A 26,494-nucleotide genomic window follows, 5' to 3' on the forward strand; every position below is an offset into this window, starting at 1 on the left:
ATGCCATCTCCTGCTAACTGTGGGAGTTAACTCCTGCTAACTATAGTGCTAACTATGGGAGCACTTCTTTCAAGAAGTCAGATCCAGATGGACTTTGCCCAGTTGCAGACCAGGACATAGATGACAAGCTCACGGACCTCTGTCCTAGCCTGTCTGGATGTCAGAAATTTTTGAGGAAACCAAACATACAGGCTTTGGACAGATGCCTTTTGGAGGGTTCAGCCTTCTTGGGCTAAATCTACATGAATCTATGTGGAATTTCTCACCCCATTGGCAGAATAAAACTGAGAGGTACCCATATTTATTAAAGAGGGGATCACGTTCACACACCCTACCTGAGTAGCTTGGATGTTCACATTTCCTTCTCTTAAGAGTTTCCAGACGACAGCCATGTCTTCGTCAGTCTCTGCAGAAGCCAAGGGAGTTATCATCACGGCAGTATAGCCAGCTTTGTTCTGATGGTCAACATTGCAGACACCTGCAAGAGGAGCAGTGGGCCCTGGAACAGCTCCCAAGGGAGCAGAAGTGAGAGTCTACTTTAGCCTGATCAACAGGGCCCTCCCTGCTGGGTAAAAGGCCAGGTACAGAGCAGTCTTTTCCCAGTGGTGGTTATGTTGACATTTTTAGCAGACTTTAAAAAGTGGCTAGTTTTCTTTACAAGTTTTCTGAGACTACCCAGCAAGAAGAGTTCATGGTCGTAGAGTCAGAGATGACCAAGGGGTACAGTGATCGTGACTATTTCATAAAGCCATGTCCTGGACACTGAAGGTCAGTGAAGCTTCATAAGCCACCCAAGTGCAGGTGAAATGAGACCAGGTCTCAGGTCTGTCTGGCTCTAGAGCCCATCATTCACCTGACCACACATCACCTACAGCTGTGCATTATAGGTTTTACTCTATGTTGTGTGTAACTCTTAAGCTGATGGCTACATATTCAGGTCTTTCCCAAAGGCCTAGAGATATGTTTGGCAGTGTACCGGGGGCAGGACAAATGCCACAGGATAAACACAGGAAATCTTCCAGGAATAACCATCTCATTTAAAAACCAGAGGGAGGAAAAAGAGCCTTCATGCATTTTTATATTAAAGCAATTAAGAATATACACTGCACAGTAGAATGAAAAGTAGCATATTTTTAAAATGAAGGATTAGTTGAGAACTCAAGAAATACCTTTGTAACTCTGGGGATATGCATTCATATCCCTCTCCACCAAAGGCGACATAGGAGATAATCAGCCCATTATCTGCTGTATAAACAATCTCACCTCTTACAGGCAGTACCACATGGAAAACAAAATCTTTCCCGTCCTCTTGCTTAACTGAAAAATGTATCTATTGCTTTTGGACAATAAAAAATACTATCTCAGGAGATCAAGTCATTTAGCCTTTCTTGGCATTTCTTCTGTAAAATGGGAATAATAATAGGGGGTTACTGTGAAATTTAATGAGTTAATATATTGAAAGCACTTAGAACTGTACCTAGCACATAGTAAACACTCAGTAAGCATTAACTGTTTCACTATTATTGTCCAGAATAGTATTCTTGTTTTTATATCCTTGCTACTGGCTCATGAAGACTTAGGTATTCATTGTAACAAATCTGGTTTATGAAAAAATGTCTGGGCTACACAGAAGTTCTGTTCTTGGGTACAAAAAAAAAAAAAACATTATTGGTTTGACATTCCCTCCAACTCACCTCAAACAATTTTTTAGAAGTCTACCACTGTGATGCCGGCATGCCAGTGGATACAAAAAAAAAAAAAAAATCACTCTAACCACAGTCATGAGCGGCTAGGCTATGAAAGCTGAATAGAACTCCATACATTGCCTCACAGCTCTGCCCTGATGAAGAGGGGAATATCTGTATTTCCTTGTTACTGACTTTTATTTTTACCTCATGACTATTTTATGTTTGCTTTTAAGATGTGTAAACAATCTTCAGGTTACAGTTCTCTCTACTCTCTTCAGAAACGTGACTTATAACTCAGTAGTAAGGACTGGAATCCTCCCCAGGGCTCAGAGAAGGGGTGGAGGACCCAGGGCTTTCACAGCAGATGCTTCTGAGCAGCCACCAGGGAGTGAGTGAGCCAGCTCTTGACTGAGCATGCTCCAGTTCCACGAGCTTTCTCCTCCGCAGTGGCGTTCTGGCAAAAAAAACAATGGTTCACAAAAGACTACGGTGGTGGAGGTGTACCCACTGGCTCTATACTCAGTAATGATGAGTCACTTCTGTGTAGCCCCTTACGGTTTGTAATGTGCTTTCTGGATGCTTCCCAATTGCGTGGGAAGGGAGCCTAGGTTTCAGAGTGTGACCCATATGCCTTTCTCAACAACCCTTCTACAGTGAAGGAAAGGAATGGTACCTTCGGTCCATTCTCCCGCTCCCCTTCATACTTGATGCTTTTGGCTATTTAGCTCTATCAATATTTTAAACAGAAAGCTTCCAGGTCACTTTAGGGTTGATGAGAACCAAACTGATTCTCAGTCAACAGAAACGTGTAACAACCAAAGCTTAGGTTGTCTGTTCTCTGGCCTGGCCTGGCCCACTTGGAGAACTTCTAACAGGCTGAACATCTGGGCTACTTAAAGATGAGGTTCTGTATTTCCAGTCTTTGGATTCTTCATGAACAGAACACAGAGATATGTTCCATTTAATTTTGTGCCTTTCTCAATTGAGCTACCCCTTTTGTGGTGTCTGTGAATCCATAAAGAACTGAAATTGGCTTGATGTTAGAGTTGTGACTTTATCTTCCTCTGATGATGTGGAAAGCAGAAAGAATTTTAGGCTGTTAGATACATCGCCTTTCCATTCAGGTAAAAAGCCTCAGGCCTGCTTAAGGGAATTTTGGAGAACTGGAATGATGAGAAGATGCCAGGCATGAGAAGGGTTTCAGGAAAAAGGGTTCATATAGAAAAGTCCCAAGGAGGGAATGAGCTTGGTGTGTGGGAGTGGACTTGAGTGGACGGAAGGAGTGGACTGGAGTGGACTGGAGTGGACGGAAGGAGGATGTATGGTGGTGGCTGCGGTAGCAAATGCAGGCAGGGGCGAGGCCAACTGGGATTTTTGAAGGCCAGGCTGAGGAAGCTGCCTTTCATTTGTAGAGCAAGGGAAAGCCATAGGAGGCACTTAAGCCAGGGTGGATAAGATCCAAGTTGGGGGCAGCCCAGGTGGCTCAGCGGTTTAGCGCTGCCTTCAGCCCAGGTTGTGATCCTGGAGACCCGGGATCGAGTCCCACATTGGGCTCCCTGCATGGACGGAACCTGTGTCTCTACCTCTCTCTGTGTCTCCCATGAATAAATAAATGAAATATTAAAAAAGGAAAAAAAGATCCAAGGTGGAGGAAAGCTGTTGGATCTGGAATTCAGACTTACTGATGCCCGTTTAAACTCCTCCTCTGGCCTCCTAAGGGTTACAGATCTAGCATGTGCTCCAATTTCTGGATGCCAGGAATAGGAAGAACAAACCAATGGTATCAACTGTAAATAAACCCCAGCAACACACTGGGTCATTGTGTGATCTCAGAATCATGCAAAAGTCTCTTGACTTTTCGGAGCATCGCTTACGTCATCTATAAAACAGGGATGATTATCCCTATTAACAGGAGTTATGAGGATTAAATGAGATCTCATATGCCAAGCGTTTAGCAGAGGACCTCATCCGTGGAGATCATTTGGGGTTTTGTATCTCTTATAGGTACCCTCCTAGGTATTCCTCATGCAACCTTCCTAAACTCAGATGACGTTGGGCCTGGACACGCCTTCAGTCCGCACCGTCGCCCCTAGGCTTAGTAATGTCCCACACGGCAACACGAGGATAGTAACACCTACATCACAAGAGTGTTGTCAAGGATAAGTGACATAACAAAGGCACGGTGGTCTAGTCCGTTCCTAGAATACAGGAGGAACACAGGCCAGTGAAGAATCTCCATGCTGGAAGGAAGCGGGTACCAAAATTGCCCTTGGAGAAGGGAGCCAGACTGAGCAGCTGCAACCATTTCTGACCTGTCTCCAGCAGCAGCCTCACGACAGAGAAGTTGGAGTGGGACACGCTGTAGTGAAGGGCCGTGTTCCCGTTGCCATCAGCCAAGTTCACCAGCAGCTTTAGGAAGTGTGGGGAGTGGGGCTGGACCCCACGGAGGTAGGCAGCCACCACGGCAGGGCTAGACGACTTCCGGCTGGAGACACGGAACCACTCTTGACGGATGGTGTTCAAACTCTGCCTCTGAAAAGCAACAGATTTCAATTCCAGGAGGTCAGCTGGCCTGGGGTGCCCTGGCGGGGCTGTTACTTTCCACTGGGAAAAGTCAGCTGTGGATGCTTCCACTTCCATCCCCTCAGCTGCCTCTTACTCCATGTGATTCACTGCTGGAGGGATCAGAGCTGGGGGGGGCGAGGTTTGAACCTATGTGATCAGCTACCGACCACCACCACCCCCAACCCGCCGTGTGAGGCCTGGGAGAGCAAACAACAACCAGTGACAAAGCACTTTTCTAGGTGACAGTGTGAATCTACTGTAAGTTTAGATCATACCCCTGTCTGCACAGGATAAAACCAAGGTCCGGTCTTTTGCGCACATATAACTGGCCCATGTGGACCTTAGCTCAGACTCTATCAGGACTTTTTTGCATTTTTAATAGGCATAACTAGCAAGCCACAACATTTTACTAATGGGAAAAACTCATGCTGAAAGTTAAGATAAACAACATGCCCAATTTATGCTAGAAATAAAACCCAAACAGCTGTGCTTGAATTATTTTTTGGCTTTTAAGCTTTGCTAGAACCTTCAGAGAAAATGGTTTCATTACCCATGGCAAGACCTCACTATCTGCAGTTTGGAGCTCCTTTGGAACCATGAATGAGGAGAGTTCCAGAGAGAATGACATCAGTTCTGTGTGTTACATGACCTACATGTTTAAAGTAGAACATGTTTAAGTTATTTATCTAAACGGGAGAAGAAACCATGGGGATGTGATTCCACACTCATTCTGGAAAGGAACTGGGTTTGGAGTCACTAAACCCATGTGGCAGGCTTAAGTCCTGGCTCAGCTGTATGACCCTGGAAGTCATATAGTCTTTTTGAACCTTACTTGTCTCATCTACAAAGTGGAGATGAAACAGGACTGGGTCCCTAAACCTCCACAGCTCTACAGATTGAGGTCCTTATACAACCTGCTTTGTTTCTAAAGTGGGTTGGGGGTAGGGGATACTTTGTTCCTAATATGGGTGTGGTTTCAGGTTTGCACATCCTTTATCACTTTTCTTTTTAATTTTAACTTTATTTTTAAGTAAACTCTACGCCCAATGTGGGACTGGAACTCACGACCCTGAGATCGAGTTGCATGCTCTACCAGTAACTGGGCCAGCTAGACACTCCTCCTCTATCACTTTTCTAGGCAGAAACACTGGGATCTTTTGTGGCTGAAGCACTTTTTATATATCAGAATATCTCCTTTTTCTGTGGAATCTTCAGGAGAATCTGGAGAAAGATCCTAAGATTAAGGAATGTACAGCTTAGTTCTGTAATTCATTTAAGATTAAGTAACAGGAGTTTCGATCAACATTCATATCACCTACTGGTTTTTTAACAATCTGGGAACAATGGTTTGCCAAATCAGCTAAGATAAAATAATCAAAATGGGTTGGGCTGAATCAATTGTTTTCTATGAAGGAGAACAAAATGGGCTTTAAAAATGCTTACAGGCTATTACATGTCGGGGCCTACCAGTTGGCTCTCATGACTTGGGAAAGTGTGCTTGTGCCAGTATCTCTTGAGTAAACGTAAAACCTCATGGCTGCATGTTTAATTTTAGGCGGACCACGAAAGTGTTACGGAGCAAGAGTTGTATTTTCTTGCTCTTGGTCTCTTGACCCATAAGTTTGCTTCAAGAAAAACAGTAAAGACCACAGAATTAAAGACCGGGACTTGAGGGTAATGAAGACACACTGCCCACCACCCACCTTCATTTTTTTAATGAGGAAACAAGCTCTGAGCAGTGAAATGATGAGCTCAGTGTCTCACAAAGACCGGTCCTGGGACTAGAACCCACGGTTCCCGTTCCACATGCTCTTCACTCTGCCCATAGTTCTCTCCAATTGTGAGGTGATTTTGAACCTAAGCTGCACATGTTTTGGTTTGGGGGTTTGCTTGTCTTTTAAAATATTTTATTTATTTATTAGAGAGAGAGCACACGAGCAGGAGAGAGGGGCAGAGGGAGAGGGAGAATCAGGCTCTCCACGAGCAGGGAGCCTGACATGGGGCTGGATCCCAGGACCCGGAGCTGAAAGCAGACGCTTAACCGACTGAGCCACCCAGGTGCCCAGTTTGGTTTTGTTTTTAAGCCACACATAGTTATATGCTGGACACTCAGGGGCAATGCCTGACGACACTCCATAAGGACTCTGAGCACCAGGCTGCTTCCTCGTGCAGATGCATCAGATGCCTCTCCCAATATAACACATCACCTAGGCAGCAGGGTTTGGGCAAATGAGGGCATCCATAGGAAAGGGATTCCAGGTACACCCACACTGCTGCCTTCGGCAGGGGACCAGAGTCACCCGGTTGGAACTAACAGCTTAAACAGTATGGACATCCTTCCATGACAATGAAAAATCACAGTACCAAGAGCTGCTCGGTGGTGGCCCCAGTTTCTGGCAGATGTTGGCTCAATGCCCGGCATGCATTGATGAATTCTTCTGAGGGTTTATATCTGAAGAAGAAAAAAAATACATATATATGTGTGTCAGTCTTTATATTAATATGAAAGAAAGTAGTCCCCTAGCTTGACTTTTGCTTCTCAGCCGCTGAAACACCCATACTGAGTGACTTCCCAGGCAAGAAGCATTACACTGAATACAGCCTCCTGACAATGAAGTTTGGCTTCTCAACTCTTCTGAAGAGTGAGTCAGGCACATTGCCCTTTTATTTCCCAAGATTTTATTCATTTATTCACGAGACACACACACACACACACACACACACACACACACACACACACAGGCAGAGACACAGGCAGAGACACAGGCAGAGGGAGAAGCAGGCTCCATGCAGGGAGCCCGATGTGGGACTCGATCCTGGGACTTCAGGATCACGCCCTGGGCCAAAGGCAGGCGCCAAACCACTGAACCACCCAGGGATCCCCTGCCCTTTTTATCCTGCTGTTTTCAGGAGGTGGTGGTGGATCACCAAAGCATTCTGAGGGCCATGGGACTAACTGCAATTCCTGATACACTAGGAAAAGGGAGGGCTGTCTTCCTGACTTTGGATAAAACAGTTTCTGCCTAAGTGACTTGAAAAATCCAAAGAACCAATCCATACCAGCAATTTTTTTCGGGTTGTTCTTTCATGAAGGATACCATTAATGCTAGTAGAGTTAGTAACATGAAAATCAGTTAAGCTGGGGTGCTCTCAGTGTGTTAGTATAAGGGCAGACAGACTCGGAGTGGGACTTACTGGCATTGGGTGTCACCAGGAAGCTCTACCCTCATCATGTCTTTATAGTGCTGCCATGTTGGAGCAGCCCTGTGGACCTGCTTGACAGCTCCCATTCACTGATCATCACTCCCCTGGCTGAGGGTGGTGATGTTGGTAATTGTATTTACTATTCCTATTCTACTATTTCTTCTCTCCCACCTTTTTTGAAGTAGGCTCCATGCCCAGGATGGGGCCTGATGTGGCACTTGAACTCGTGACCCTCAGGTCAAGACCTGAACTGAGGTCAAGAGTCAGATGATTCACCAACTGAGCCACCCAGGCACCCCTCTACTATTTCTTGAGAGTCTGCTGTGTGGCAGGCACTGTGCTAGGCATTTTACATACTTTTTCTCACCCAGTCCCCAGATCAAGCCTATCAGGTGGCTCTTACCCACATATTACAGATGAGGGATCTGAAGCAAATACAGGTTAGGTGCCTTGTGTAAAGTGACACTGTGGCAGATATGGGATTTGAATCCAAGTGTGTCCAGCCTCAAAGACAGTACTTCTCTTCATTATGTGACATGACCCTGCATCTTTTTTAAAGATGGGGTTATGTCAACATGCCCAATGGGAGAGGCAGAAAAGTATGTTGAGAATCAGACCAGACCTGGGTCACAAGCCATGCCTGGTCATGTCGTTTAACTTCTCTAAGCCTTTTTTCCACATCTGTAAAGTGGGTATTATAGTAATTTCTATTTTAAAGGATGATTAAAAGGATTATAGTACATGTAAAATCCTTCACATTTCCAGGACTGGGACGATGTTAGCTTTACATGTAGAGCTTTGCCTATGACAGTATATCCCATGAAGGCAGGAGTTACGTCTGTTCCTGGCATGTTCAAGACACTCGGTAAATCCTGGTGAATGGATAAAATGATGAATGAAAAAAAAATGAAAAAAAAAAAAATGATGAATGAACAGATGAACAAATAATAGAATAAAAGAAGTGCCCTTGCCCTTTCCGAAAGGATCAAGTACCCCCCCATCCATACTCCTCTGACTCTCTGACTCACCTCTCTGCCTTGGGATGGGGGAGGTCTCCGCCAGGCCCACTCTCCTGGCCTGTGCTGCTGATGCCCTCAGGGATGCCCTGTCCAGCCTTGCAGGTGTTGTGGGCCTCCTTGCCCCGCCTATGCTCTGGGCCATCACATTTCTTCTCAGCCTCACTGTCAGACAAGTCTTCCGGGGAGCTGTCCTCACCACTGGTCTCCTCACTTGAGGTGGTCTCGTAGCTGGAGGAGGAGACAAAGGTCACTCATTCTGTGTTTCCTGTCCGGTGCCCAGATAAACACAAATAAGAACCAGGTGGGCTTCAGATAATAATTCCCAGCTTGCTAACCGCATCCTCCATTTTCTATATCTGCAGGCCTAGGTGAGGGGACTCCCCAGGAACCTTATGTCAGAGAAGGATGTGTAAGAGCTGTGGCTCTAACACCAGAAGCCATTTGGGGAGGAAAGATAACTAAGCTCTTTGCAGTGAACACACCAATCACCCACGCTCTAGTTGGCCAATGCATTTGGATGATCTAGACAAGCAATCCAAGATTCTCACAAAAGCACTTGCTCCTGGAATTCTAACGTGTTGGATTCTTCTAGAGAGGGGCCCAGATCTAGGCAAATATCTCCTACTCCTACCCTGAATTCTCTGAGTTGGCCGACAGATCAGCCCGTCCCTGTGTGATCGTGAAGGTTCCCTAGAACACAGGGGCGTTCTAGCCTAGCTTACACCTGACACGAGAGGACCCTGTGTCTCCTCTCAGCTGCGTTCCATAGGTACCCCGAACCCAGCATCTGTTTCTTGGCTGCGGCCTGTTTCAGCTACTGCTTGTAACAGCAAGACCGAGGGCATGGGCCCCTTGCTTCATGGCTCACCATCCCCAGCAGCGAGCCTTATGTTCAATTATGTGCAGCTGAGGTGGCAAACCACAGACCATGGACTGAAGTCCTGGCAGATTTATTGATCCCTCTGCTGATGGTCAACAGGAGCCCCCTGATGGAGGATGCTGCAGTTAAGATGAAGATTTCAGGCTCTGGGGCCATTGCACACTGTCACAGAGACCAGGGGAGCCCAGTGGCCAGAGCTTCCACTGAATGCCCTTAGGCCCTTTCTCTGAACGTTGGCCCCTATGTAAGGTCCCCGTGCTCACTGGATTTGCAAACCCAGCCTCTCCTTGGCATGCTCACTTTCTGTCTTTTTAAAGCCACAGATAGATCCTTCTTCCTCTTGTGCTTGGAACAACCTCTTGCTTTTGTGATTAAGGTGGGGGCGGGGCATATTACATTTACCAAGCAGTTCTTGTCTTAGAGTTGCTTCCATAAAAACTTCACCTGGAAGTCTATTCATTCATTCAACAGAAATTTATTGAGCACCTACTATGTGCCACACAGTGTTTTAAATGCTATACTAAAGTCCCTGTCCTAACTGAGCTTAGAGGCTAGTAGGGAAAAACAGAAAACACGTAAACAATATCATTAGACAACAGTAAGAACAATGAATAAAATAATAAAGGAGCATGGGATAGAGTAATGGGAGGAGGAGCTACATTAATTAGAGCAGAAGTTTCTCACCTTGGCTGCACATTATAATCACTTGAGGGTGTAGAAACTCCCAGTATCTGCTCTGCATCCCAAACTAATTAAGCCTGAGTTTTCAGGGAGGGGGCTCAGGCACTGGTATTCTTAAGATGTTTAAATCTGGTATCTCCCTTCTGGTCTGCCCTGAATTAGCAGGGGTTCCGACCTTTTGGGCCTACCACTGGCTGGGTGAGGTGCCCCTCCATTGGGCCCTCGCTCCCTTCTTTACTAGAATCCATCCCAGCGTATCAGCGTTTTCTCTTTACTTCTTGTCTTATTTCAGCTCTAGCCAAACTATGAGCTAAAGGCAGGGACCATGATTTATTTGACTTTTTTTTAACCCTGGCACTTGAGACAGTTGTCAGCATTTAATAAACGTTTGTTGAATGGCTGATTTAGAAAATATTCTAAATCCAATGATTTACTCTCGAGAGTATATAAGGAGAGTTTGGTTCACGTTCTGAGTCAACAGACATGGGTTGTTTCTCTTCATCCTAAAACATGCTGGTTTGGTTTGCTGTAAGTTAGTAAAAGGGGAAAAACAATTAGATGGTTGAAATTTGAACTTCAACAAATGAAGAGTTTGTCCTGCCTTCAGCGTTGTGGTTCAGATTAAATGTCTTCCGTAAAGGGCCCATGTGTTCCCCCAAACTCCCAGAAACCACCTGGAATCCCGGCCCCCGGGACACCAAAGCCAAGACATTAAAAGCACAGGATCCAAAGACCACAACAGCTGGCAAGGAGCCAAACACATGCAAACCCAAGATGGAGTTTTAAAGGGCCGTTAATTCCCTTGAAGAAAAATGAAAACCAGATGCTTTCCCCTAGGAAAGGAGAGTGCTAAGGACAATAGCAAGAAAGGTAGTGTGGAGGGGGCAGTCTGGGCTTCATGAGCGATGCTTACCCACCGTTAACCCCAACAAACTGAAGGTTCTTTTTGGTCCCATTACCTCCTGCACGGAAGCCATAGTCTTTCTTTTTCATTATGGATTTAAGGCTGGTCGACGGGGAGATCTCTAGGCAGACACAACATCACAGGTTAGAATGATCTTGGGGATGCCCCAGAATGTAGCAAAACCGGGACTCTTGCTTTGAGGGGATACAGGTTGAAGGCATGTGGGGAGAGAAAAGGGGACAGAGAACTAGATCATGTAAATCAAATACCGCGAAGGTCTATGAGGAGGCCCAGCCTTCTGGTCAACACCAGCCAAACTGTCCCTGCTCACAAGCCCCTCCGCATGTGGATGACAGAGTGGGTCACTGGAGCTGTCTTCCAGAAGAGCCTCGTGGCATGTGTGCCATCACTGTCCCTGTCTTGGGGTGGGAAGTCTGAGGCTCAGACCTGCTCAGTGAACAGTAGAACAGGAGCAGAACTGCATTCACACGACTCCTGCTGCAGCACCCACCTCTGCCCATGGGCACCTCCACAGTCTTCTCTGGCTTACGTGCCACTTGACACCTGTAATGCCAGGTACGTACAGTAGACACGTGAGTAAGAGCACATCTTTTGCTGTGCTCAAAGGGACAGGAGGCATTTTCCAACGGGCAAGACTGGAAATAGCACCAAAATAATGAAAAAGCAGCCAAATTGTGATCTGCAGCAGGAAGCTGCCTTGCATGCTGCTCGTTGAGCAAAGCAAAATATGGTTCCACTTTACTCAACAGAAAAGAGTGTGTGATCTGTTACAAGAGGAAGCGCTGCTCAGCCAAAAGGTCGACTTTCACATGTATCATTCAATCTCTCTTACACACACACACCCCCCCCCGAAAATATTCAATGGGTTGTTGCAAATTTCAATATAATGCTCCTCCGAAACCAGACTAGAGCAAACCTCCAATGTGCAAGAACCAGAGAGGACCACAGGAAGGCAAGAGCCCAGGAAACAATGAAGGGAGGCTGAGGTTTAGCGCACACAGCCAGGGCCACTCTTGCCCTAGACATTGCCTTTGCTCAGTGCAAATGAGAAATAGGCACCCCTCTGGGTGGGTACAGTGCTGCAGACTTGGCAATAAGGGTGGGCTGAATTTCAGCTCCTGTTTCCCTTCCCTGGCTGGCATCCTTGTGCCCTGTGCTATCCGTATGTGGTGGCCCTGCAGTCAGTCCCAACCTCAGAGCAAGGACAAGAGTAGGGGCACAGACCATCTGTGCCCCTACAGACCATCCACTAGTATGTAGGTCATAGATTTATTCCACTGGGTTCCTGGAGGTGCTTAAACCTTTTTAAAAATATATACGTGCAGTTAAAATCCTTTTTCCCGGGGACTCATCAGGTAAAGGAGAAATGGTTCCCTGGTTTGGGCACCAGTATTTACCCATCGGCGGGGAGGCAGAGGGGGCCGGGGGCCCCTTCTGGGGTGGAGCGTGGGCCGAGTAAGCAGACAGCAGCAAGTTGAGGGAGCTCAGCAGCTGGCTCTGGATGCTGCTGAGCTTGGAGGCGGGCTGCTTGATGGCACTGGCCAGCTCCGGGTAGCCGTGCTCCAGGCAGCTCCACTGCTCCTGCAGGAGTTCCTGGATCTTCTTAACATATTGGCCAATGGTGGCATCTGGGGGTGAGCTCGGTGGCCTCCCCGGGCGCTCCTTCCCCAGCGGCTCTGAACTGGCCTCCTCTCTCCCTGCTGGGGGCGTCTTTCTGTCGCTGCTCCACGAAGAGCCTCCTGCTGCCCTGCCCAGACCCTCGGCTCCTACCTGAGGGCTTCCCTCCTGCTCAGAGCCTGCTTCTTCGATCCTCAGCTCAGTGGAGAGGCAGCTATGTAAAGAGGTGGGGAGGACCATCTCGGGTCCTTGCGGCAGTGACAGCTGTGGTGGTGGCACGAGTTTTGGGGGGCTCCGATCCCCGGGTTTGTGGCCGGCCTGCCCCCATAAGAGACCGTTCCCCTCCCCTCTGGCCCTCCAGCTTTCAGATCCTGTGCTGCCCAGAAGGTTGACCTCAATGCTCTTGTCACATGACTCCCTGGTCAAGAGTCCATTGAGGGGGTCAGTGTTGACCATGGCGTCGGTCTGGCCCTGAGAGTCTCTGGTGTTCTCATGGCTAAGCTTTCCTGCCAGTCGAGCTACAGTGCACTCAAGCTCTTGAATCCTCTGCCCTCTAGCCTTGCTTTCGTCTTCCTGCTGCTGGAGGGCAGCTCTGACCTGGGCCAGCTCCTGGGTTCTCCCAGATAGTTCACCCTCGAGGGCAGACAGCTGTTGCTTCAGGCTGGAGATGCTTCCAGGATCCACTGCGGGGAGGCCCAGGCTTTCCTCTGTGACCCGGATGCCAATGCTTCTCACATCTATCTCCACAGGTGGTGGGGGTGGGATCTCGCTGATGTTGAGCTCGATTTCTTCTAGGGGGAACTCATTCTCAGGAATGGGTGATGGCAGGGGTGGGGGGCTTGGTGTCGGGGAGCCAGGGCTGACCACCACCTCTGCTTCTCTGGTTTTGGGCTCATCTTCTTCATCCTCTAGAACCACAAGTGCATCCTGGGAGAAGAAGGGAGGACTTGGGAGAGAGAGGTGATTTGGAGCCTCCTCTTCATCTTCACCCTCTGGAAGCTCAGTGCCTTCCTGGACCAGCTCTGGAATCCCTGGCACCAGGTCCCCAAACTCTCTGACTTTGGGTTGGGTTGTTGCTCGTGGAGTGGAGTTTTGAAAACCTGCAAATCCATCTGCAGGGCCAAAGGTGCCATCACAGACGCTGCCTTCACTCTGAAGCAGAGGGAGGGCTGGAGGCATGGGGGAACCTGAGTTTAGGCTTGAGTCCTCTGAGGCCTTGTTTTGTAGCAGTGTGGCTGGCATGCTGGATGCTCTCAGGAGCTGGGGCCGTCCACTCCCAGAGGCCGTCTCAGCCTCTCTGGGAGCAGCAGCCTCCAAATGTCTGGCTGTCTCTGCCAGTAGGGCCTTCCTGTGGTAGCTCACCTCACTCCCACTGGCAGAGGCTTGTGGGTATTCACCAGGTGGCAGCGACTGGGCTCGCTCCTCTGTCCCCAGCAACACCTTTCTCGGCACCACTGGGGACCAGTTCTGGTGGGAAAGAGCAGCATGGGGGCGAGCCCTGCTGTCCGGAAGGCTGAAGTTTCGAGGCAAAGTACTAAACTTGGCCTGCTTGGCCCTTCTGTGGATAGGAATCCTTCTGATGGTGTTTCCCTTCTCGATGTCATCCACGTACTTAAGGAAATCCAGGTCCAGATGAAAGCCATATGGGGTCTCCACAGAGTAGGGGTGGCTCTTTGGAGGGCCTTTCTCTTCATCTCCCTGAGAGGGCTGGTCTTTGGCTAGGAGACATGTAAAAAAGAAGCACAATGTTAATAAGAATTATGGATGGTGAGGCCTAATATGTGTGATTTAGACTTGACGCTCTCACGTGAGACTTCTCCTAAATGTCCCTTCCTCTAAATTAAGCTGAGATGCTCACGGTCTTCCGGCCATTCTGAGAATCCAGGTTATTAAATCAATGTGTACTTAGCCAATGTCTGCAAGGAAATAGGTAGAGGAAATAGTTTCCAATTTGCAGTATTCATCTCAGTTATTGCTGCAGAATCTGCTGGCAGGCCAGCAAAATAAAACAGTCTCGTACTGTTTTTCTGCTTTTGATTCATGTAATTGCTGAACTGAAGCGGCCAGGAATTTGCCAGATCAGGGTACTAATTGGGAATTATGAATATTGAGGGCTTTGGGGGATAAGGTACATGATTGCCTCAACATTAAGAAAGAACCTCACATTATTCAAAGGGACACTAGGAAATCTTGCTGTAGCCAGAGATATCACAGACTGCGCCTTCTACATTATGTAAGCTTCCTCATACATAATGTGTGAGCCTTCAGGCGCACGACGATCAGAGAGCAGTGGCACCTGGAACCATGCACAGCCTGTGCTCATTTCTACCTGCACACTGCTTAGTGCTTAACAAACATGAACTCTTTCAAAAACTCATGTCAAGTGAGGAAATACCACATTCTTCGCAGACTGGATAAAAGGTGGCAAAGGACTAGGGCCATGTAAAAGGGATACTGGCCTACATCCTCCAAGAAAGGTGGGACTCATGACTTTTCAGGGCAGCCCACATTATCAGGGAACATGGCGATGAGAAGGTTCTCCATCACACCAAGGCATTGATTTTTTTTGACTCCAGCAGAGGATGCTGCGGACAAGTCAGTGCTCTGACTGAATCCATAAGGACTTGTCTCTAAGTAGCCTCTTCTTCAGGTTAAAGCATCTGTTCTCACATAAAACCGTTTATTAGCTCTGTGACATTCTGCGAAATGTGCCCCAAGAATGCTTGGTTCAGGAAAGAGCATTAGCGGACAGCAGAGGTCAAGAATGCAGATTCGTAAGCCTGGTCTGTTTCAGCTCTTGGGGAAATTACTTAGCCTCCCTAGGTCTCATCAACCATACACTGGGAATACTAATAGCAAGGTGAGATTCTTGTGAGAACTGGCTAATTAATACATATAAAGTGCTTTGAACAACGATGAACATTCAATGCATACTCAATGTTGTAGTTACTATCTTTGTGGAAACACAAACTACAGAGAACTGAAACCCCGTAATGGCAGCTGATTTGTCTGGGCACACAAGAGGGGTTCCACAAATTCTCTGTGACTGACTGATTGCTTGACTCTAAGGGTAATAGGCCCTAGGGGCAAACTCACAAAATAGTAGTAATTCAGTTTGCACACCTCAACCACTATTTCACGCATACCTATGTGCTGGTTGCTAAGCTAGATTCTGGTACAGCCCTGCCCTCCAAAAATGTATGGTTGAGTAGAAAAATCAAGAGGTACAATGTGGTATGCCAACGATGTAACAAATACATGCCCAAAAGACAGCCTTCCTCCTTATTTTCCCAATTTCTTCGGGACATTAATTCTGCCTTAATAGGAAAGGGATGACTTCACAAAAGTGACAGGAGATTGGGCATAAAATGAACAAACAGGAATTTGCCAGAAGAAGAGGGTGAAAGACACTGTAGCTGTTTATCTCCAAGATGGCCACCATCACTTCCCACCATCTGTACAGGAACGGGAATCCCACACTGAGAGGCCGAGTCTGTTTCTCCACCCCTTTGAATCTGAGCTGGCCTGTGACTTCTTTGACCAAAATAACATGGTAGAAATGATGCTGAGAGAATTCCAAGGCTAGATCATGAGAAGCCTATAGGTTCCACTCAGTGGAAAGTCAGATGCCATGTACAAAGTTCAACTTCCCTGACACTGCCATACTGTGAGGAAGCCAAAAAGCCCCACAGAGAGGTGATGTGGAAAGAGGGAGAAAGCTGTCTTGCCAGCCTGAGCTATTCAGCCATCCTAGCCCAGGTGCCAGGCATGAGTGAAAGAGCCTTCAAATGATTCCGGCTTCTACCATCATCTGATTTCAAAGATAGGAAGAACTCCAAGTGAGAACCTCTCAGCTAAGCTGTGTTTTGTTTTGTTAAAGATTTTATTTATTCATGAGAGACACAGAGACACAGGCAGAGGGAGAAGCAAGCTCCCCATGGGGAGCCCGATGCGGGACTTGATCCCCAGACTAGGATCACACCTGAGCCAAAGACAGACGCTCAACTGCAGAGCTACCCAGGTGTCCCTCAGCTAAGCTCTGTTAATAATATTCTTGTTTTCAGCCATTAAGTTTTAGGGTGTTTGTAATGCAGCAATAAATACCCAGGACAGGTTCTAAAGGCAAGTCAGAGAATGTGCAAAGTCATGGCGGTATGAATGAAATGCCAAAGTATTTGGGGTTCTCTAAGTGTGGGGTGATATGGCTGGAGCTCCAAGTGTGGTAAAGAAGGGTGAAGAGTGGAAGGAGATGACTGGAAAGGTCAGCAAGGCCCAGGTCATGGAGCCGCTTGCATGCACATCAATAAGCCTTGACTCTTCTCTCCAGGTAACCACTGTGGTGGCACAGAGTGTCCTTGCAGAGGACTGGAAGAAGGACAAACCAAAGGCCCTGAGACCAGTTGGGAGCCCACTGACATGGTCAAGGTAAGGGAAGCTACAGGCCATGAAGGGAAAGGGACACATTACAGAGCAGGGGCAAATGGCGATGCTATCTGGGGTAGCTTTTTTGGGTTGCTTTTCCCCTAAGGGTGATGGTGTACTGGGCTGGAGCTCTTCCCTCTTGCCCGTCTGATCTCTCCTTTTGGTCAGTGCCACGTGCTGTCAGTGGCCCTCTGTGCTTAGGGAAGTGCAGTGATGTCCAAAGAACTAAACAAAGCCAACTAGACATGTGCACGCTGAAGCTGTGCTCACTGACACAATCATGCCTACCAGACTCAACGCTCAGCAGAGCCACAGGACCTGTGGGCAGTGACGTCATGACCACAGCAGAGAACAGAGGAGGCACTGGTGCTGACCCACAGGATGGTTCTTGTTGGGTATCACCATTTCTGTGCCGGAGACCTGAACTTCAGGCAGTAAGGAGTGAATACTTCTCAAGCCCCCACCCCCAAACACCAAATACGTTGCCATTCACCTGCACAACTTTTGTTACCAACCTGCTTTCCCCCCAAAGAGGCACACTGGCAGTTTCAGTAACTGAGAACTATTGCTCTGCTAGATTTCCAGGCTACCCTCGGCTGTACTCTGAAGCCTCCTGGTCGACTAAGCAGCCTCCTGGATTGCAGGGACAGGCCAAATCAGAGAGGAGATATTTGTCTAAAGTTAAGTAGAGGGATCCCTGGGTGGCGCAGCGGTTTAGCGCCTGCCTTTGGCCCAGGGCGCGATCCTGGAGACCCGGGATCGAATCCCACATCAGGCTCCCGGTGCATGGAGCCTGCTTCTCCCTCTGCCTATGTCTCTGCCTCTCTCTCTCTCTCTCTGTGACTATCATAAATAAAAAAAAAAAAAAAAAAAAAAAGTCTAAAGTTAAGTAGAGAGCAGATTTATGACCCAGAAGGCAAAGAAGTCTCCTAAAGGAGAGGCTGCATTATTTATCTGCTTATTGCTTCAATTCAATTGAGGCTGATTTACCCAGTGGCCTCTGGGAGTTGGTCCAGAGCACAAATACAAGAATAGCATCAAATAAGAAAGAGCAGATTCAAAGGCAAAATCTTCCACAAGGGAGACTGAAGGAAACCAAAGGAATCTGAGACTGAGCAGCAATCCAGAAGGATGGGTTTAATAGGCGCTTTCCTAAGCTAGTACTATGGGGTATCTCTCTCTCTCTCACTCTCTCTCTCTCTCTCTCTCTCTCACACACACACACACACACACACACACACACACACACACCTGCCACCCACCAGCGTGTTCCTTCTCTTCCTCACAGTGTAAAAGGAATGCTGGACCTTGAAAGAAGATGTTGATCTGATATGCTAGCAGGCCTGTGCTCACATCTGGCTCTGCTGCTCTTAATTCTACCTGGTGACAGGTATGAAGGAGCTCAGAATTCCGGGCCCTGGGCCAGTGCAAGAATTAATTAAGAGGACCGTCTCTGCTCAAAATGAGCTTCTGATCAGATAAATGAACACAGCCAAACTGGCTGGATTTGAATCTTGGCTCTGTCATCTCCTACTTCTGTGATTTGGGGCAGATTGTTTAATTTCCCTATGCCTCAGTTTCTCCTTTTGTAACATGGCAATAATGATAACCTAACTTACAGAGTCGTTGTGGTCGTTAGCATGAATGGGATAGAGAGAACACAGCACAGGTACTCAAGAAAGGCAAAATGGGCTGGTCCTGTGTGGGGCAGAGGACGATTCCCTGAGGGTACGCTTGTTCTTTGGAATATTTAGTTCTGTGTTAGAATGACAGCCTCAAGAGTCCAAGAAGATAATTCTGGAGGAACTGGGAAAATGAGTCAAGAGAAGAAAAAACTAAGATATATAGACTCAGAGCTCCCTAGGATTCCCTACAGAGTCCTGGTCGGAAAGCATGCCGGATAACTAGACCCTGAGAAATGACCCACAAACACATGCCCGACCCTAAGACTCACACAGAGATGCACAAAAGGGGACTAGGGAAAGGAGGAGATGCCACAGTGATTATCTTGAGGGACACAATGAAGTTGAGCAGGTGAGCTAATCAATCGGAGATATTTAATGCGAGACAGTAAAGTCCAAAAGCCTATACTCAGTTTCTGAAGGAAATAGGAAAAGCAGAAACTATAGAGAAAGTGGCCAAAAACACAGCCGAAAGGAAGGGGTATTTAATGAGCCTCTTCCGAAGGCCAAGACAGCGATGGAAGCTTTTCCCTCTTCTGCCTTTATTTCGTGAGGCGGTTGTGCCTGAAGGGAGGGGTGCCTTTCTTGAGCTGGTTGTGGGTAATCACGTGGAGCACAGCAGTGCCGAGGTTGCTGAACAGGGACAAATGAGGCAGGCAGGAATGACAAGCCCTCGGGGCATTAAGAGAATTAGCTGGTGTTCTGTGGGACTACTTCTACGGATGCCCTGAAAAGGCAGCTCTCTGAGGAGAAAGGCAGACTCCTGAAATGCACAGTGACTACATTTGGAAAGAAGGAAGAGGCAGGGTTGGGACTACTGTCCTGTCCCTAAGTCTTGTGCTGGTGAAGGGTCATGTGATTCAGGGGGATTATAGGCATTCCTGTTTCCCGACATCTGGAAAAAGCATTTCTTTAGAAGTCAGGAGATTGGGGGAACCCGGCTGGCTCAGTAGGTGGAGCATGTGACTCTCGAGGTTATGGGTTTGAGCCCCATGTAGGGTGTAGAGATTACTTAAAATTAAAATCTTTAAAACAAAAGAGAAGAAGTCAAGAGATCGAGGTCTAGTCTATGATCCTCAGTAAGTTTCTTGGGCAGGAGATGGAGGGAATATTCATGAAAACATTTGTTGTGCTAGGTAGTTATTACTCAGCAACTTTGCATACATCATTTCATTCAGTATTTTACCAACTTTATGAAGTAGTTTTTTTTTTTTTAAGATTTTATTTATTTATTCACGAGAGACACAGAGAGAGAGAGAGAGAGGCAGAGACACAGGCAGAGGGAGAAGCAGGCTCCATGCAGGGAGCCGGACATGGGACTTGATCCTGGGCCTCCAGGATCACGCCCTGGGCCAAAGGCGGCGCTAAACCGCTGGGCCACCTGGGCTGCCGTGAAGTAGGTATTAATACCTGTGCTAGAATGTTTGCAGAAACAGCCACAATCATACGCCCCTCTTAGGCCCTCCCCTCCTACACTGACCCTGAGCTTGGCCTTGTGACTTGCTTCAGCCAGTGGTTCAACAGCAAATGTGACATATGCAGAGACTTCTTCCTTGGGCTGTTTCTAGGACCTATGATATCAATTCCTTTCCAACCCAAGTGCTACAGCCTTCCAACCAGGTTACACAGAGCAGCCTGCCTACCATCTGTCTTCTCCATCGTAGGGAATGTAGATAGTCGGTCTCTCAGGCAGTCTTCATCTGATAAGTCTGTAAAACTCCTCGAAGAGTCCTGAAAGAAAGAAAGAAAGAAAGAAAGACGGAAAAGTGGAGAGTCTTATTATAGTTAGCATTAGGATGGAGGCAACATAACCCCAAAGAACTCCCATCCCTTCCTTTCTCCCGGGAGTGCCTGTGAGCTCCACACTCCTCCCAAAGTGTATCTGGTCCTGGGTATGTCTTCCCAGGATGCTAGTGATGGTTGACACCAAAGGAAGTATTTGGCCCAACCCCCTCACTTGGCAGATGAAGAAACCAAGGTTCAGAAATTAATTGCTCTGGGGCACATGGGTGGTTCAGTGGTTAAGCATCTGCCTTTGGCTCAGATCATTATCCCAGGATCCCGGGATCAAGTCCCGCATTGGGCTCCCTGCAGAGAGCCTGCTTCTCCCTCTGCCTGGGTCTCTGCCCCTCTCTCTGTGCCTCTCATAAATAAATAAATTAAAAAATAAAAAAAAAAAAGGAAAAAAAAGTTCATTGCTCTGTGTGGGGCCTCTCAGCATACTTGTGAAGGGGTTAGACCCAGGGCTCTGACAACTAGCACAGTTCTTCCATAACATCAAAAGCTGTCATCTACTTCCCTTCCATGATGGTAAAAGAACTGTACTCCATTTTGGGGAGAAAATGGAATCAGAGTACCTCTAAATGATCTATGATTTCCCAATCTGATTCAAAATAGAAGTAAGCTCATTGCAAGTTCTGAGGAGGAGGTGATACTTAGAGGTGATTTCTAACCTTGGGCAGGGCAGGAGAAGTTCAAGCTGGGTGCTCCAAAGACATCAGAAACTATTCAAGCAGAAGACTGTCCAGACTGAATTAGGATACCTTGAGTTTTGATCATAAATTCTCCTTAAAGTTTTAATCCATTCCCACGGCTCTTTCTTCGAATGGTAAACAACCTGGCTCCTGCCCCCATTATAATAAATCACCCAGGAAATTGTCTTTTTATGATTGTGACTCCATACACATCATAACAATGAATTATCTGACACCTCAGCAGTGGAAGCGGGGTTGTTTCAGGAATTCCAATGTGCTTGATGATGAATTCCAGATCAGAAAGGCATACCAGGGATGAGGGAAGGGTTGGGGAAACTGGGAATAAGAGATGGATGAGGGGTGGCTTCTAGCCACCTAGGATAAAAAAGAGGGGAACATACAAGTTAACTGGGGAAGAGGGCTGGAAAATATGAGGCCCACCAAATGAGAGGAAGTAAAGTTTGCCCGGCAAAATTTTGTGTATCCTGTCTCTGTGAGTGCTCTAAACCCCATTCCATGCAGCTGCCAGAGGGGCCTTCCCCTATACAAGTGTGACAGAGCCCAGAAGGGCAGGTGTAGTTTTTGTGTGCAGAGACACTCCTTGCAGAAGGAATCCCAACATGAAGTACCTCACTTAAATTTGGGGGCAACAAGTACTTGAGTTTGGGGGTGGCATAGAGCTGGAGTAGAGAGAAGTTGGGGAGAAGGAGGGCAAGTGTGGCTACTAAGGAGGCAGCCAGTGGAGAGATCTAGAAGGTTCTAACCTGGGGCAATGGTGGTTTGTCCTTTCTAGAAAGAAAAGGTTCTAGAACCATCTAAGTGTCCATCAGCAGATGAACAGGGTAAAGAAAGTATATATAATGAAATATTGTTCAGCCATGACAAAGAAGGAAATCTTGGCCATTTGTGGCAACATGGATGGATCTTGAGGGCACTATGCTAAGTGAAATAAGTCAGGAGGACAAGCATCATATGATCTTACTTGTTTGTAGAATCTAGAGACACCCGATTTCGTAGATACAGAGAACAGATTGTTGTCTATCAAAGGCAGGGTATGGGAGGTGGGGGAAATGGGTGATGGTGGTCAAAAGGTGCAAATTGCCAGTTATAAATAAGTCATAAGGATGTCATGTGCAACATGGTCCCTATAGCTAACAATACTGTATTGCATATTTAAAAGCTGTTAAGAGAGTAGATCTTAACAGTTCTCATCCTAAGTGTGATATATATATCAGTACACGTGTACACACACACACACACACACACACAAAGTGAAATATTACTCAGCCATAAAAGAGAATGAAATCTTGCCATTTGCAACAACATGGATGGATCTAGAAGGTATAATGCCAAGTGAACTAAGTCAGAGAAAGACAACATGATTTCACTCATATGTGGAATTTAAGAAAACAAACAGAAAAAAAGAGACAAAAAACAGACTCTGAACTAGAAAGAACAAACAGATGGTTACCAGAGGGGAGCTTAGAGTGGCGGGGGTGGGGTGGGGGGAAGTTGGGCAAAATAAGTGAAGAAGAGTACACTTATAAAGATGAGCATGGAATAATGTATAGAATTGTTGACTCACCATATTGTGCACCTGACACTAATGTAACACCATATGTTAATTATAGGAGAATTTTTTAAAGTTCTAGTCTTAAAAAAAATTGTAACTATGTAAATATGGTGTTACATGGTTCGTAACTATGGTGACATATGTTAACTAGACTTCTTGTGGAAGCCATTTCACAATGTATACAAATATCAAGTCGTTATGTTGTACACCTAAAACCAATACAATATTATATGTCAATTATGTCTCAATGATCTCAATTTAAAAATACAGATAATTTTTTTGAACAGAAAGAAAAGCAAGAGAGGGTTTTCAGGCAGAGGACACTGCAGATAATAATGCTGCAGCTCAGCAGTCTGCAGTTGGTGGGGAGCCTCCCAGATGCTGGCGGGAAGGAGAGGCTTGGCAGTTTCAGGTAAAGTCTGGGAAGGAGAAGGGTGAGGACATGAACTCTAAGCTCAGCCCCTTGGCCTATCTCTTCATCATCATGGTTTCTCCTCTCCCTTCTGCTCCCTTCTTCCTCCACCCCCATATCGTTAGTGAGCAATAGGCAGAATTCAAAGCACTTGACATACTCAAATTATCTCATGCAATCCTCACCATAACCCCTAGGAGATTATTATTATTGTCCCCATTTTTCAGATAGGGAGACTGAGGGTGATAGAGTTCACAGGCCTGTCCAAGTCATATAACAAGCAAGTGTGAGAGCAGGATTTGCCCTCTAGTCTAGCTGAGTCGCATCATGTCCTGGGAATGAAAGTGATTTGTAGACATTTGCCCAGCCCTGATGCTATGACTGATCCATAGCGCTCTCTGTGAGGGGAAATATTTCTGATTTTGATGCTTCTCTGCTTTTCCCACAAGGATGCACAGAATGCCTTCTGGGCATAGATAAGGAGAACTACTATCTTGTAAGGCCTCTTGGCCAAAGGAGTGTGTGATCTGCTTCTCCAGGACTGGACACCAAGCAACAAGGTTCCTTCTAAGCAAGAGAGGAACATCTGGGTACAGATGGATCTTTGACACAAACTCACCATCACCTTGGACGGTTCATTCACACGCACTCCTTTGGTTGGAGTTAGGATTCAGCCCTTAATGTATCAGATCCTAGAGCTACAAATAATTATGCAGCACACATTAGGTCAAATGTCACTAAAACTCTACAGAGGGGTGCCTGGATGGCTCAGTAGGTTAAGCGTCTGACTCTTGATTTCAGCCTGGGTCATGATCTCATGGTTGTGGGATTGAGCCCTGCATCTGGCTCCACACTTAGCAGGGAGTCTGCTTAAAGAGTCTCTGCTTTTTTTTTTTTTTTTTTTTAAAGAGTCTCTGCTTTTCCTTCCCTCAACCAAAATAACACATCTTAAAAAAAACAACACTCTATGGAGGCTTCTAATAGTTCTCTTAGACTTGAATTTTACTAAAATTAATTATTCTGGGCAGCCCAGGTGGCTCAGCGGTTTAGCGCCACCTTCAGCCCAGGGTGTCATCCTGGAGATCCCTGCATGGAGCCTGCTTCTCCCTCGGCCTGCATCTCTGCCTCTCTCTCTGTGTGTCTCTCATGAATAAATAAATAAAATCTTTTAAAAAAATAAATAAAATAAAAATAAAATTAATTATTCCAAGGTTATAGAAATTAAATGGATCTGATACACCAACTCTCTGAAGAAGAGGGCTTAGCAATCTATTGCTCAAAAGGGCTAGACACAGGAAGGAAGGCAGGGAACTGTCATGCCCACATCACAGCACTGCCAGCCTCACCCACCCCAGCCCCGTTCTGCACTTTGGCCACGGTCCTTAGGATGGACATCTTAGAATTTAGCTAAGGGTGTGTGTTTGATGGGATTCTGTGAGCGGAACTGAAGAACAACTGCCACATCAATACATGCTACTTTGCAACACAACAGAATATGAAAATTAGCTTTATTGGGCAGAATTTCCCTTTCAAATGGAATTTGATTTCTGAAGAATGATAAATTTTGACATAAAGCAGTTTATTACTCAATGCCACTAAGCTGTATCCTCGGTATTCAGAACCTTATAATACCCAGAGTTGTTGATGTAACTTTTCATTTGTTTATGGCCTATCCCAGGATCAAGAATGACCATTTCAGTCCCAGCCTCTCTCATTAGCTTATCATATTCTAGATGTTTCAGGTATATATAGCTTTATCCCCTCCTGCTCTGTAAGCTTGTGAAGATCAGAATCCCTACAGCACTCATTTTGTCCCCTTCACCCCCACCTCCACACCCCCACATCCTATCATGTGGCAGACACTCAGTTCCTGGTATAGGCTCCGAGTTACAAACGAGAGATTGAAAGCACAAGGAGGCTCTGTGGCCAATCCAAAGTTTCCCAGTTAGGGTAGAACAGGTTGTGGGACTCCATCCCTCCACACTGCCTCTCAAAGCCAATGGGCAGTAAAGAGATGCCCATTCAAAATCCACCAAAGAGGGCAGCCCGGGTGGCTCAGTGGTTTAGCGCCTGCCTTCGGCCCAGGGCGTGATCCTGGAGTCCCAGGATCGAGTCCCACGTCCGGCTACCTTCATGGAGCCTGCTTCTCCCTCTGCCTGTGTCTCTGCCTCTCTCTCTCTGTGTCTCATGAATAAATAAAATAAACCAAAAAAAAAAAAAAAAACCACACAAAACCAAAATCCACCAAAGAGGCAGCCACTCTGACAGCCCATGTATAACATGTGTAACTGCCGGGCCACATTAGGAACAGTCGCGATTTCCCCCAGTCAGCCTGACTCCTGCAGTGTCTAACTACACCCTCTCCCACTCCACATTTACTCCTTTTATGATGCCATTTACAATCTCATTCCTAACCTCAAATCCGAGTACAAAGAAACCTTCCTTTACTTAGTCCTGAAACTGAAACCTACTTCTGTACTTTTATTCTCTTCAAACCTCTCTTTATTCTGCAATAATAAAAATGCCGTATTTCATCCTCGAACAGGCTGCATGCCAAAATAAATAGCACCTTGGATTTCCTTGAAAAGAAAGCTTGGCTCCAAGCACAGCCGTATTGCCACGATAATTCTTGGAGAATTCACCCTTCCAAAGTCAAATATTTAGCCAGGTAGTGCACCACACAGCAGCCCTGTCAATCCCTGCACAATCATTTGCAAAGACAAAGCACTTTTTCCAAAAGACAAAGAAAGAAAGAAAGAAAGAAAGAAAGAAAGAAAGAAAGAAAGAAAGAAAGGAAGAAAAGAAAAGAAAAACAACCCATACCTCTTACGGATCCTGCCAAAATGATGAGAGCTTCCTGCTTCCCCATTCCAGGGCCCCATGCCTCCCAGTGTAAACGTCCCCTATTCGGAGACAGAAGCAGGGGCCACTGGCCAGTGCCGCCGGACACCCAGACTCCGAAAATGATTCTGCCTCGAGTTCTCCAGCCGGCTCACTCCCCGCCGCCCCGGGAAACCAAGAGATAACTCATTTTCAGTAAATGACACGTTAACACAACCTCATTAACTCCGTTCTCACATTTTCCGGCAAGTGTCTGTCATTTTTGCCTGCAATGCAGCAGCTGGATCTGGAGCTTCGAGAAGAAGAGAGAGCCGGCGGGAGGGAAGCCGAAGCCACGTTGGGCGCCCGGGCATCCTCCCGCTGCAGAGCCTGCGGCCGCCGAGTAGGCCCCCCGCGGAAAGCGAGGCGCTGGCTGCTGGGCCAGAGCTGATGGTTCGGGAGTTCAGCACAGCAGCACTGGCTTCCCAGCTGTTAAAGGATTTGGTCAGGTGATCTGTGACCTTGCTGGAAA

General features: G+C 46.8%; 1 protein-coding gene across 8 annotated transcripts in view; it reads right to left on the minus strand.

The window, feature by feature from the left end:
* Nucleotides 1-26,494, minus strand: part of KANK4 (KN motif and ankyrin repeat domains 4) — a 67,984-nt gene that overhangs the window by 11,472 nt on the left and 30,018 nt on the right. For 4 of the 8 annotated variants that reach the window (XM_072820514.1, XM_072820516.1, XM_072820518.1 and 1 more), the window contains 7 exons: nucleotides 20,327-20,414; nucleotides 12,360-14,297; nucleotides 10,951-11,062; nucleotides 8,486-8,704; nucleotides 6,618-6,705; nucleotides 4,001-4,220; nucleotides 336-478 (listed from right to left, as the gene is read on the minus strand). In XM_072820514.1, the coding sequence (XP_072676615.1) occupies nucleotides 336-478; nucleotides 4,001-4,220; nucleotides 6,618-6,705; nucleotides 8,486-8,704; nucleotides 10,951-11,062; nucleotides 12,360-14,297; nucleotides 20,327-20,342 (2,736 nt within the window). In that variant the 5' untranslated portion in view covers nucleotides 20,343-20,414. Of the gene's footprint in view, nucleotides 1-335; nucleotides 479-3,370; nucleotides 4,221-6,617; nucleotides 6,706-8,485; nucleotides 8,705-10,950; nucleotides 11,063-12,359; nucleotides 14,298-20,326; nucleotides 20,415-25,965; nucleotides 26,168-26,200; nucleotides 26,443-26,494 lie in introns of those variants that run through there. The other 4 variants (XM_072820519.1, XM_072820520.1, XM_072820517.1 and 1 more) reach the window with 4 other exon arrangements.

This window comes from Canis lupus, chromosome 3 (genome assembly GCF_048164855.1).
Source record: "Canis lupus baileyi chromosome 3, mCanLup2.hap1, whole genome shotgun sequence".
Taxonomy (NCBI): Eukaryota; Metazoa; Chordata; class Mammalia; order Carnivora; family Canidae; genus Canis; species Canis lupus.